General features: G+C 37.8%; 1 protein-coding gene across 1 annotated transcript; it reads right to left on the reverse strand.

Moving 5' to 3' along the window:
* Positions 1–1,022: 1,022 nt before the first annotated feature.
* On the reverse strand, positions 1,023–12,585 carry LOC127451182 (glucose-induced degradation protein 4 homolog). The gene is made up of 6 exons (XM_051715676.1): positions 12,212–12,585; positions 8,751–8,810; positions 6,761–6,868; positions 6,518–6,619; positions 6,281–6,411; positions 1,023–3,247 (listed from the first exon to the last, which is right to left on the reverse strand). The coding sequence occupies exons 1-6, from the start codon at positions 12,398–12,400 to the stop codon at positions 3,184–3,186; spliced, it is 654 nt and encodes a 217-aa protein (XP_051571636.1). The 5' UTR covers positions 12,401–12,585; the 3' UTR covers positions 1,023–3,183.
* Between the last annotated feature and the right edge of the window lie 182 nt (positions 12,586–12,767).

Raw genomic sequence — 12,767 nt, forward strand, 5'->3', positions numbered from 1 at the left:
AACCACAGCATGCGAAAAAGATCCAGAGCTGTGCACGCAACACACAAAACATGATGACGTTAACAAACAGATCATTTTTTTGATCAAGAATGGGTAATTTTGAGTTCAAAATGAACTTAAGACTTTACAAAACTTCCTTAATGTAACAACAAAATGAACAATACAAATGGTGTAAATAAACTTGCACCCATTTCTATCTAGCAAGTCAGTCTTCTGTCGGCCATCTTTGAAATGCTCTCGGGAGGCTTTTTCCAGTCATGTAAGTGCAGCTCCTATCTACTTGAATGGGGAAAAGATTGAAATCTCAAAAAATGTTTGGTCAAGATTACGAACAAAGAACATATTTCAAATCAGCAATAAAATCTGACAACACTGGTATCATAAATAATGGTGCTTCTTTACCTCAGACAACTCTTATAAAAAAAAATAAAAAAAAAAAAAAAAAAAGCAATTGTCCCGGCTTGTATAACTAATGCGCATGCATGTTCTCGAGTTGATTGACAGACGATGTCTGTATCTAAAATGTGATTGGCTCTTTAACCTGTAAGATTGGCTTTTTCCTTTCTGCATCCGTTGACCGTTCAAATTTCTCCCATTCATTTTAATAGAAGTGTCCCGTCTCTGCTAAATAATCTCTGGTAAAATTGACTTACTTCATTAACCTGTGAAATTTATTCAAAATAAATAAATATGACAAGGTTTTCTACTTTTGGATTGAAACATGATTACACATTGTAAAGATAACAAAATCACATAAGCTAGAGCGTTAATTTTTTACATGTTTGAATTGAGTACAAATGGAAAATGTACTTAATATTTTCAAGTTCACGCTTAAACGAACTTATTCAATGTAGAAAGTACTTTTCTGCTATTTACTTCACCACAAAATCTTTTTTTCCCCCAGTGGCCTTCTGAAGATGATAACCCATGCAACGAGACACTGCCATCTTGTGTTGAGAAAACTGCTTATAAACATGCTGTAATTTCTTCTGTTTCACTTCAAACTTGCACACAGAACAGCAGAAACTCCACTCAGATCATTCAGAATGCTTCCATAGTCTTTATTTATTATCCTTTTGTGCCAATATAAAGACCACTCATAATTTTAGAGAATTAAATCATTCATGTACACCACAAGCATAGCTTTATTATGTACACCCCTCTCTTGTTGTACTGTAACAGTGTTTGTGCAATGAGAATGCATTGTCTTTTAAAATCAGCATCGATTTTGACCTTCAGGGAAGCAGATTATTAGGCGCAATCCAGCACAAACATCTCGCATTTAAGACAACAAGAAATCAAACAGGAAAAACAAAGTACAATTAACAAAATTAGCAAAACATGGCAATTATTTGAGTGTGTTTTATGCATTTTGCATGGACATTATGTCTCTTAAACATCCCATCTAATGCGTCTTGTGGTTCATTCTGCATTAAGAGCGCAGATTTGGGCCTGGGATGACCCAAAATAGAGAAGAATCCTCTTTCCACTCTCACCTTGTATGTACAAAATGTCATTATGACATCTTCAACGTGATTACGCCAAAAAACAATAACGCCAAGATGTTGCCGAATTATCCTGTTGTTAAATATTCACTAGTCTACTTTTAAAAAGGAGGTTTTGGCGGATGAGGTACAGCATTTTTTCATTGTCAAACGCCGTAAAACACTTTCATAACCTGAACACATACACATTCGTTTCCCCTTCAAGGAAGTCTTCCTGTCTGTACACAGCTTAAACAACTTGAATGCTTATAAAAGTGGTATAATACACAAATCTCTGACTTTTAAGGCAAAGGGTTTGACTAAAGCTTAAATGGACTTATCTGGGGTTTTTTGTATCATGTAGCTTGCACTCATCTTTCAACACCTCACGAGAGGTTCCTTAAAGCCTCAGATGTTTTATGTTGTGCGTTGTTAAGACTCCAAGTTGTGAGGATTGCAGCTCTCGCAGGCAGTCTGTGCCATAGCAACAGAACTGGACCTGCTGCCATCTTAACATGAATCACTCGAGACAAAAATGACTGTTCAAGATGGACGATCAAGGCTGATGGGCCGTAACGTGACAGCGTCGTCCACATCTGGACCGTATGCTTTTAAAATTGTTACATCTTCCAGAGCCCTCATATAAAAACACTTGCCTATCCACTATGACATCATGGCCAAAACTGAAAGCAATGCCGCACTTCTGCAGCCTTGAGTGACAACTAATACTCTCTGAGCTGTGAATATTAAAGTGAGCGAGTGAGAGGTGTGAATATTCTCAAACCGAAGATACTTGAGATTCTTACAAGCTGAGATTTTTCATGTTGCATAGCAAAACGAGGAGCGTAAAACTACTGACAGATAACTTCTTTCAAAATCAGAAACAAAAGTTTCATCTGAAGCAGCTTTACAACCATGGGATAATATAGATATTTATATATATATATATATATACCTCTTTCCAAAACACCCGACTCCATTTCATTTCATAATAAAAATATAGCACACATAGAAGCAAAGGACCCTGCTGCCATCTATGTGACTTTTGATGATACACCTTACGTTATGCAAAAACAACAGCTGAGGGCCAAACTAGCAACAGAAAATAGCAACTCGCCATATCCATCACTTGTAGGATATCGTCCTCAAATGCGCGCAGAATCTTGGATACACCCCCCCCCGTGCCTGTATACACCGTCCTGCTCAATCCTTGAATTTCCACTTCATCATAGTCTTTTCATACAGAATGATTAAAAAATAAATTAAAGCAAATTTCGAATTCGGCTTTCTAGATTGGCCGTGCTGTTTTATCAAATTAAAATCATACAGAATTGTCTCTTCCATCCAGGGCAAAGAACAAAAGTGACTTTAATCCCAAAAGGTTAAGCATAAAAATGGTTTTCTAAGATTATCGTTGGACAGAAGCTTTAAAAACTCAAAAATGTAAAAGGAAAATCAAACGCTAACACTGATGCAAATCCCAGAATTGCACTCGCTGCTCCGCCTGTGTAGACAGTCTCCTGAAAGAGTTCTCCATCTATAATTCTTGCAGTTGTCCATTTATCTACACGTCCGTTTTATTCTTTCACTGAGGGTAGAGGACAGCCGAGTCTTTGGCGTTATAATCACAGTTCCTCTCTTTCTCTCACGTCTGTCTGCTGTAGTTTCGCCCTCTTACTGAGACGTCAAGACTTAACTGTCACCGAAACTCGTAGATGGGCGCGCTGTGTTCAGGGACATGGGTGAGGTTCAAAGATTGGTACCTGTGTGAAGAATGTGAAAAAAAGAGGAAGAATTAAAACTGGGTTCTTGTGTTCAGACTAAGACTGGGTTATATATCAAATATTTACGATATTTTCAGCACAGTAAAACATTTAAATCACCAAAAATAAAGAAATAGATCAATAAAATGATCATATATTTGATGGCAATATAGAAGCAATATCGCAAAGATTTTATTGCACTTTTTATTCGGCCTACAGACTGTGCTAGTAGACAAGTTTTGTACCCACGTCTTGTAACATGAATCAAGATTGTTTAGATGTTTTAATAGTGTCTTTGAGATCTCCGTTTCAGTGATTCACTGAATCAGCAATTTTTTCACGTCATTACTCAATTGTTCACTTGAGTGTTGGGGAGTAGTTAGTTAAAAGTAATGCCCTTTGACGCTGACTACCACCCCTGGAGTCGTGAGTTTGAATCCAGGGCATGCTGAGTGACTCCAGCTAGGTCTCCTAAGCAACCAAATTGGCCCGGTTGCTAGGGAGGCCTAGAGTCACATGGGGTAACCTCCTCGTGGTCGCAATTAGTAGTTCTCGCTCTCAATGGGGCGCGTGGATCGCGGAGAGTAGCGCGAGCCTCCACATGCTGTGAGTCTCCACGGTGTCATGCACAACGAGCCACGTGATAAGATGCGCGAATTGTTTGTCTCAGAAGCAGAGGCAACTGAGACTTGTCCTCCGCCACCCGGATTGAGGTGAGTAACCGTGCCACCAGAAGGACCTACTAAGTAGTGGGAATTGGGTATTCCAAAATGGGATAAAAAGGGATAAAAAAAGAAAATAAAAATAAGTAGCGACTCTACTATCTAAATTTTTCAGAGTTATATTCAAAATAGTGCAGCTTTCCAGTAAAAGCTACATTTTCCAACAGTTAGCACTGTAGCGTCACAAAACACTACATTTGTCACATTGTATTGTGAACGCAGCAACGGATTAGAGTGAGTAATCAAACACGCTCACCTAAATCGTCCTCTCTTGTAGCGCTGGGAAAATCTTAAACACTCGAGTGAATCGGTTCTTCTTTTTCTAAACAAAATATTTAGTTAATTGCTGTTATCACTACATTTCGATTATATTTCTAATAAAAAAGGGCATTTTCTAGTTTAATTAGTGCATATCAAGTATGAACTTATGTTTAATGTTGTTACCCTATTTGTTTGAACCTTTACGAAAATTAAATGTGGTTTTACTATAGTAATGTTACAGTAACTATGTAGTAACCATGGTTAAATTTGTGGTTACTATGGTTTTACTACAAATACCATGGTTAAGCTTTGGATATCGTAGTAAAACCATGGTAAATGGGAAAAGGGAAAGTCACTCTAATTAAATATATTATTATCAGGTGATATTACTGAGTTCTGCAATTAAAACTTCTAACATCCAATTGTTATACATCTAAAAATATTTTCTTCCATAAATAGCTTCAATGTAGTAAGATACTTTTTTTTTTTTTTTTTTAATTGCTTGACTGTAGTTTAACTACTTTAAGTTATGAGTAGCTTGTAGCTTGAAAAGCTACAGTTTCAAAGTAGCTTCTCCAACACTGATTATGTGCTTTTAAAAGTTTCTACTAAAAAACTGGGGATGACCCGATACCATTTTTTGGAGAGTTCGAGTACCGATACTTCCTTTTTGGTACTCGCCGATACAGATACCTGTTTTTTTTTTTGTTTTAATTTTATCATCACAATAGAGTGTAAATAAATGAATTCATTAAAACTTTAAATGAAAATAGAACATTTTGTTTAACATAATAGTGGTGTATTTTTATACAGAACCTCACAGCACAATCCAAAACAACATTGGAGTTATTTTTGTCATATAAAATGCAGCAAAACAGAGAATCACAGATGTGCGATATTGCTTAAATATACGATCATTATTAGAGATGCACCGACATGAACATTTTTGGCTGATACCGATTTTAACAAAAAACTATAGGCAGTAATGATACTGATATTTTGCCACTTACCTTATTTTGTCATTAGATTAAATCATGTTTTACTAAGGAATGCATAACATGTATAAAGAGGTACAAATGCTATTTTAGTGTTCTAAAAATAACTAATTTCCAATATATCTAATTTTCGAGTGAAAGTCTGCAGGTTTCAAAGCATTTTGGATGGTTTCCCTCATCATGTAGCCTTTAGGTGTCATGCCCGTTTATGGTGTTTTTTAAGGTGAGAATGAGAAAAAATGAAAATGAGTGCCAAACCTTCTAGATATTGTGGCTATTATTATTTCTGGATTTAAGTTTTTACAAAATGTGTTACTAATTAATTATAAACCATCGGTTTTTAATGCTTATTACCGATGGTTTTAATTTGGTCAATAATTGTCCGATAAATATCGGCAGCCGATACATCGGTGCATCCCTAATAATTATAATTGATTTATTATTATTATTATAATCAGTAGTAGTAGTGAATATTATAAAACTATAAATAGTAGTGATATATTTTTTCATACTTCTTTTCCATTTAAATTGAGCTTTTATTTTGGAGTGAAGCCCTTTCAGTTTCTATGTGTTTTTGACGTTAGCTTCTTACCTCCAGAAAAGCAGTTCACTATATTATCTCACTAAATAGCAGTTTTTGCAATTGAATAACCACACTAGGTTAGCAGCTGAGTTAAATATTATTAATTTTGTTAATTAATAAAATGTATATTATTATAAACAATATTGATTTGTGAGCTGAATGTTTACACAATGACATTCGTATGTCAGATGGTATCAGTTTTTGGTATCGGAGCATTTTTACGAGCACAAGTACATGAGTGTGGTATCGGACTCGATTCTGATACCAGTATCAGGACATCCCTATAAAAAACATGGTCAACTCCAATTAAAGCAATATCACCCTTTTATGTCATTTCAGTGCAAATACATAAATATCTTTCTACCAAGACCATTATGGAAACATAATCGCGGCAATTTCCAGGCAAAAAAAAAGTGTAGAACTGCAGTTGGTCTAGCCGAAGATTACAGTTAATCAGTGTGTATAGAAGTACCATTCAGAGCTCCTGTGGTAGTAGTAGCCCTCAATGGTGGCTGTAGACTTCTGAAAACAGATGTAGTAGAAGCCAGCGAAGGAAGCACCGCTGATGTCTTTGATTGTGTGATCTGGAACTAAAAACTGCTCCTGAATGAAACAAACTGAATTTTACAACATTCTTACAGCACATTTATTTCATTATTCAGATTTAATTGCAGAGAGGTTGTGAAACTGGTAATAAAGTAGACAGTACCTTCCACCTCATGAAAACATAATCACTGTTCTTTAGCTCTTCATAGTCAAAGTCGTCTGAGTTAAAGCCTTTTGCATACTGATAAAATGCTTGAAACTTCCCCTGAGATGACAGAAAGACATATTTAGCCCATCAGTTGCAGCTCTGAACCACACAGTCCCACTTTTGAGTCATGATGCATAAAGATTCATAATCGTAAACAGTATTATACACAAGCATTGTGTCATGATTCATATTTATTACCCAGTGTTTACGGTCAACATCCTCATCTGCATCCCACTTCCTGGTTAAAAAAGGCCGTTTCTTGCTTATGATCTCCCCGGCAAAGAATGTAGTCAGAGTGGGATATTCCTACAGAAAGCAAAAGCACAGAGTGAGAAATACAAGGATCTCTTTCTTTACTGGGGTGTGAAGTAATTCGAATGCGCTTTTGTTGTCATTACGTTTCCTAAAGTCTGACGTGTAGACTTGACGAAATTAACATTTTAACACATGCAATTAATTTAAAATGTTTAACGCGTAAATATTTCTTAAACGCGATTAACGCATTTACCAATTTTCACATTAGATTCTGACATTTTATTCAGCTCCGTGTGAGTTAGAAACACTGGTTGGAATAGGTCGGAACCATTGCGCTGTGTCCGGGGTCATTACACTGATGTACACACCCCAAACACACAACAGCAATTCCATGACAGTGCCAGCCACAGAGCAAAACAAGACGCTCTCTGCAGTGCTTTTCACGTGGAGTTCAAAGTGGCGCGAATCATATAAATGCGGCTTCGCGACTGCTGTAGTACAGTGGATAGCCACAATTAATATTGTGGAGAATGAGAGTTTAAGAGATTTCATGCCCATTGCAATGAAAACTCAACATAAGGGGACTAGTTTTCAATTAGTCAAACTGCCACTTAGACTTTGGGAAACGCTTAATGTGACTTGAATCGGTGCTATTTTAGTGCATTTCTATCTTTATACTGTGGAAGGCTTAGTTTGGAAAATGTTAATAAAACATTATTGTAACATATTTTGTTTTCTTTCCTAAAAAGGAAATAAATGCATTTTAAAGGAAAAGTATATACAGTCAAATTTAAACACTTTTGAAATTTGCGATTAATCGCGATTAACTACGAAAAATCATGTGATTAATCATGATTAAATATTTTAATCGACTTGTTGCACTACTAACGTGTAATTAGACTAATTCCACGATCCTTCCTGGTCTCACGACTCGCAAGTATGAGAGCGTTAATATGAAGATGTTTTAATAGCATCTCTGATGTAACCTTCAGTATGTCGTTCGAGTTGGTAAATTTGATAAAAATATTCTCGGAATCTTCATCTGCGTTTTTCATGTTATAAAATGTTTATGCAAGTAAATATTGCTGTTTATTAATATGTATCGTTATAGTGGTGCTTCTTTGTCTTCATTTGGTGTAAAAAAAGTCTTGATTATTAACTACAGTAGATTTTCACTGTATTTTACTTCTTACATTAAAGAATTTGGATCTAATCAGCTACAATGGCTGTTTGGTTGATATAATGAAACAATGTAAAAAGAGAGAAAATATTTATTATTTTTAACAATATCACCCAGCCCTTGCTGGAACTGTATGCTTACAGTGACATATGTTTTAGAACCTATATTTCCTGTGCCACACAATAGCCCTGTTCACACATGCAACCAGGTAAATTACAGGAAAATCGTTTACTGGTAAATGTACCAAATGTGCTGTTCACATATACCATCGAAAAAGGAAATTTATAGGTAATGATACAACTTCGTATTAAGGAAAATTGGCAGAGCAAAATTTACTAGTATTTTCAAGAGGGTCACGTTCACACGAGATCTCTAAACTGGAAAATATAGGTAATTTTCTGAAAAAGGCTGTATGTGTGAACGCGACTTATGATTAAGCTATAGATCAATAAATTAGTTAACCACTTAAATTTCGATTAAGCCTTCATTATCTTCCCAAACTAACAAGGAAAGCAGCACTATAAAGACATCAACTGTGCCTCAGTATTTGCACAGACAATATAGAGCTCAATTCAGTCAGATAACAGAGAAGGTTGTGTTTGTGTCATCATAAATCATTTCCTGCCATAAACTGTCATAAGATCACAAACTATTGTCACTGCTGTGGATTTTGTAAATAGGTCATAGTCTGATTACACCATTAGAAATGAGGTCATATCGACCAAAAGCCTGTGAGGTCACTGACTGCCTCACCTCTGTCAGACCTTTTATCTTCAGGTATCCACACAGGTACGAGTCCCCCATAGTCACGTGCTGTGGGTCAAAAACAAGTAGCTTTTTAATAAAATCACTGTAATGCACTTGGCAGAGCTCCATACTACTGGGAGAGAACAGCAAATGTGAGCCAAAGCAAAAACAACCAATTAAAAACCTGCTAAAACAGCCCAAGTTATAAATCTGGGCTCATTAGTAACTGATCCATACTGATTATGGAAGCACTGCTATCTTTTGGCCCAGATTCACTGACATGCAAAATGGGAGGTGGAGACACTGCCTACCTAGACTGTATTTTTAGGCCTCATAGTCTCAAAACCTAGTAATCTACCAACCTAAACATCATTCTTGGGCTTTATAGTTTACAAAACTAGTGCGCTACCTACCTAGACAGCATTTTTGAGTATCATAGTCTCAAAGCCTTGTGAGCTGCCTACCAAGACTGCATTTCTGGACATCATTAACTCAAAATCTACCAACTTAAACATCATTCCTGGACTTTATAGTTTACAAAACTAGTGAGCTGCCTAGATAGCATTTTTGAGTGTCATAGTCTCGAAGCCTTGTGAGCTGCCTACCAAGACTGCATTTCTGGACATCATTAACTCAAAATCTACCAACTTAAACATCATTCCTGGACTTTATAGTTTACAAAACTAGTGAGCTGCCTAGATAGCATTTTTGAGTGTCATAGTCTCGAAGCCTTCTGAGCTGCCTACCTAGACAGCATTTCTGGTCATCATAGACTCAAAACATAGTAAGCTGCCTACCAAAACAACATTTTGTATTTCATAGTCTAAAAACCTAGTGAGCTGCCTACCTAGGCTGCATTTTTAGGCATCATAGTCTTAAAACCTAGTGCTCTACCAACCTAAACATCATTCCTGGGCTTTCTAGTTTACAAGACTAGTGAGCTGCCTACCTAGACTGCATTTTTGAGTATCATAGTCTCAAAGCCTTTTGAGCTGCCTACCTAGACAGCATTTCTGGACATCATAGACTCAAAATCTAGTAAGCTGCCTATCAATACAACATTTTGTATTTCATAGTCCTGGTAAGCTGCCTACCTAGACAGCATTTCTGGACATCATAGTCTCAAAATCTAGTAAGCTGCCTATCAATACAACATTTTGTATTTCATAGTCCTGGTGAGCTGCCTACCTAGACTGCATTTTTAGGCATCATAGTCTTAAAGCCTAGTGATCTACCAACCTAAACATCATTCCTGGGCTTTATAGTTTACAAAACTAGTGAGCTGCCTACCTAGACTGCATTTTTGAGTATCATAGTCTTAAAGCCTAGTGATCTACCAACCTAAACATCATTCCTGGGCTTTCTAGTTTACAAGACTAGTGAGCTGCCTACCTAGACTGCATTTTTGAGTATCATAGTCTCAAAGCCTTTTGAGCTGCCTACCTAGACAGCATTTCTGGACATCATAGACTCAAAATCTAGTAAGCTGCCTACCAATACAACATTTTGTATTTCATAGTCCTGGTAAGCTGCCTACCTAGACAGCATTTCTGGACATCATAGACTCAAAATCTAGTAAGCTGCCTATCAATACAACATTTTGTATTTCATAGTCCTGGTGAGCTGCCTACCTAGACTGCATTTTTAGGCATCATAGTCTTAAAGCCTAGTGATCTACCAACCTAAACATCATTCCTGGGCTTTATAGTTTACAAAACTAGTGAGCTGCCTACCTGGACTGCATTTTTAGGCATCATAGTCTTAAAGCCTAGTGATCTACCAACCTAAACATCATTCCTGGGCTTTATAGTTTACAAAACTAGTGAGCTGCCTACCTAGACAGCATTTCTGGACATCATAGACTCAAAATCTAGTAAGCTGCCTAACAATACAACATTTTGTATTTCATAGTCCTGGTGAGCTACCTACCTAGACTGCATTTTTAGGCTTCATAGTCTTAAAACCTTGTGATCTACCAACCTAAACATCATTCCTGGGCTTTATAGTTTACAAAACTAGTGAGCTGCCTACCTAGACTGCATTTTTGAGTATCATAGTCCCGAAGCCTTGTGAGCTGCCTACCCAGACAGCATTTCTGGACATCATAGACTCAAAACAGAGTATGCTGCCTACCAATAGAACATTTTGTATTTCATAGACTTAAAACCTAATGAGCTGCCTGACTAGACTGCATTTTTAGGCATCATAGTCTTAAAACCTAGTGATCTACCAACCTAAACATACCTGGGCTTTATAGTTTACAAAACTAGTGAGCTGCCTACCTAGACTGCATTTTTGAGTATCATAGTCCCGAAGCCTTGTGAGCTGCCTACCCAGACAGCATTTCTGGACATCATAGACTCAAAACAGAGTACGCTGCCTACCAATAGAACATTTTGTATTTCATAGACTTAAAACCTAATGAGCTGCCTGACTAGACTGCATTTTTAGGCATCATAGGCTTAAAACCTAGTGATCTACCAACCTAAACATACCTGGGCTTTATAGTTTACAAAACTAGTGAGCTGCCTACCTAGACAGCCTTTCTGGACATCATAGACTCAAAACACAGTAAGCTGCCTACCAATAGAACATTTTGTATTTCATAGTCTTAAAACCTAGTGAGCTGCCTGACTAGACTGCATTTTTAGGCATCATAGTCTTAAAACCTAGTGATCTACCAACCTAAACATACCTGGGCTTTATAGTTTACAAAACTAGTGAGCTGCCTACCTAGACAGCCTTTCTGGACATCATAGACTCAAAATATAGTAAGCTGCCTACCAATACAACATTTTGTATTTCATAGTCCTGGTGAGCTGCCTACCTAGACTGCATTTTTGAGTATCATAGTCCCGAAGCCTAGTGAGCTGCCTACCTAGACAGCATTTCTGGTCATCATAGACTCAAAACCGAGTACGCTGCCTACCAATACAACATTCTGTATTTCATAGTCTTAAAACCTAGTGAGCTGCCTACCTAGACTGCATTTTTAGGCGTCATAGTCTAAAAGCCTAGTTATCTACCCACCTCAACATCATTCTAGGGCTTTATAGTTTACAAAACTAGTGAACTGCCTACCTATGAGGCATTCTTGGGCTTCATAGTCTCAAAAACTAGTGAGTTGCATGTCAAGACAGCATTTTGGGCACCAACATTTTCAAAACCACGTGAGATGCCTATTTAAACAACAATGTTGGGTATCAGATTTTAAATCCTAGTGACCTGCTTACCTAAACAGCAGTTTAGGACATCGTGATCTCAAAACCTAGTGATTTACAAACCTTAACATCATTCTTGGGCTTTGTAGTTTACGAAAAATAGTGAGCTGCCCACCTAGACTGCATTTTTGGGCATGACAAGAGCAGCGTGTTTTGAAATCGCAAGCGCGCAGCAGCACACAAACATTCCCTAGATAGAAAGCTCACTACGTTTAGTAACACAGCCAGAGTGACCAAAGTGTTTACCTGCAGAACCACCTCGACATCATACGAGTTTCCTTTGCTCTTCTGGTGGCCGCGGAACTGGGAGCCGCTGTACAGCAGAGAGGTGTTTACGCCGGGCTGGTGGGTATTGATCGGCGGGGGCGGAACGAGAGAGGCCGAGGCCATACAGGCCAGCGACGAGCCCTGACAGCAGTCGGTACGGACCGGCATGTTTGATCGCTTCTGCGGGGTAATCCCCGAGCACAACCAGCTTCACGTCGCCTACCAAATTCACTGGAAGAGGATAAAACGCGACAATGACAGCGCGGTATGTGAGTTTCAGAGTTTCTCCCGCAGGACACACGGTTACGTCTCTCGGCGTAGAATGAAGGCGCGCAAGCCCCGCATCATGTGATCCAACGTCCTATTCTCTGATTGGATGGCGGACATCAGACAACAAAAAATGTTGACTGCGCATTGGTTGCTTAAGAACAGGCACGATGGGATTTGTAGTTCTATTTGGAGGAGCCTTGCCCGTGAAAGGTGTGACAGCTGTTACTAAACTATCAGATTTTCAACAATCATATTGTGTTGGCGT

The sequence above is a fragment of the Myxocyprinus asiaticus genome, chromosome 14, assembly GCF_019703515.2.
Source record: "Myxocyprinus asiaticus isolate MX2 ecotype Aquarium Trade chromosome 14, UBuf_Myxa_2, whole genome shotgun sequence".
NCBI classification, from domain to species: Eukaryota; Metazoa; Chordata; class Actinopteri; order Cypriniformes; family Catostomidae; genus Myxocyprinus; species Myxocyprinus asiaticus.

What these genes read in the sequence shown, in the direction of transcription:
- LOC127451182 (XM_051715676.1), bottom strand. Translation starts at nt 12,400, where the DNA reads ATGCCGGTCCGTACCGACTGCTGTCAGGGCTCGTCGCTGGCCTGTATG. An exon ending in ATGTTGACCGTAAACACTGG is followed by an intron (nt 6,620 to 6,760) that starts GTAATAAATATG and finishes CTGTCATCTCAG; the next exon opens with GGGAAGTTTCAAGCATTTTA. An exon ending in TACCACAGGAGCTCTGAATG is followed by an intron (nt 3,248 to 6,280) that starts GTACTTCTATAC and finishes TTCTTCACACAG; the next exon opens with GTACCAATCTTTGAACCTCA.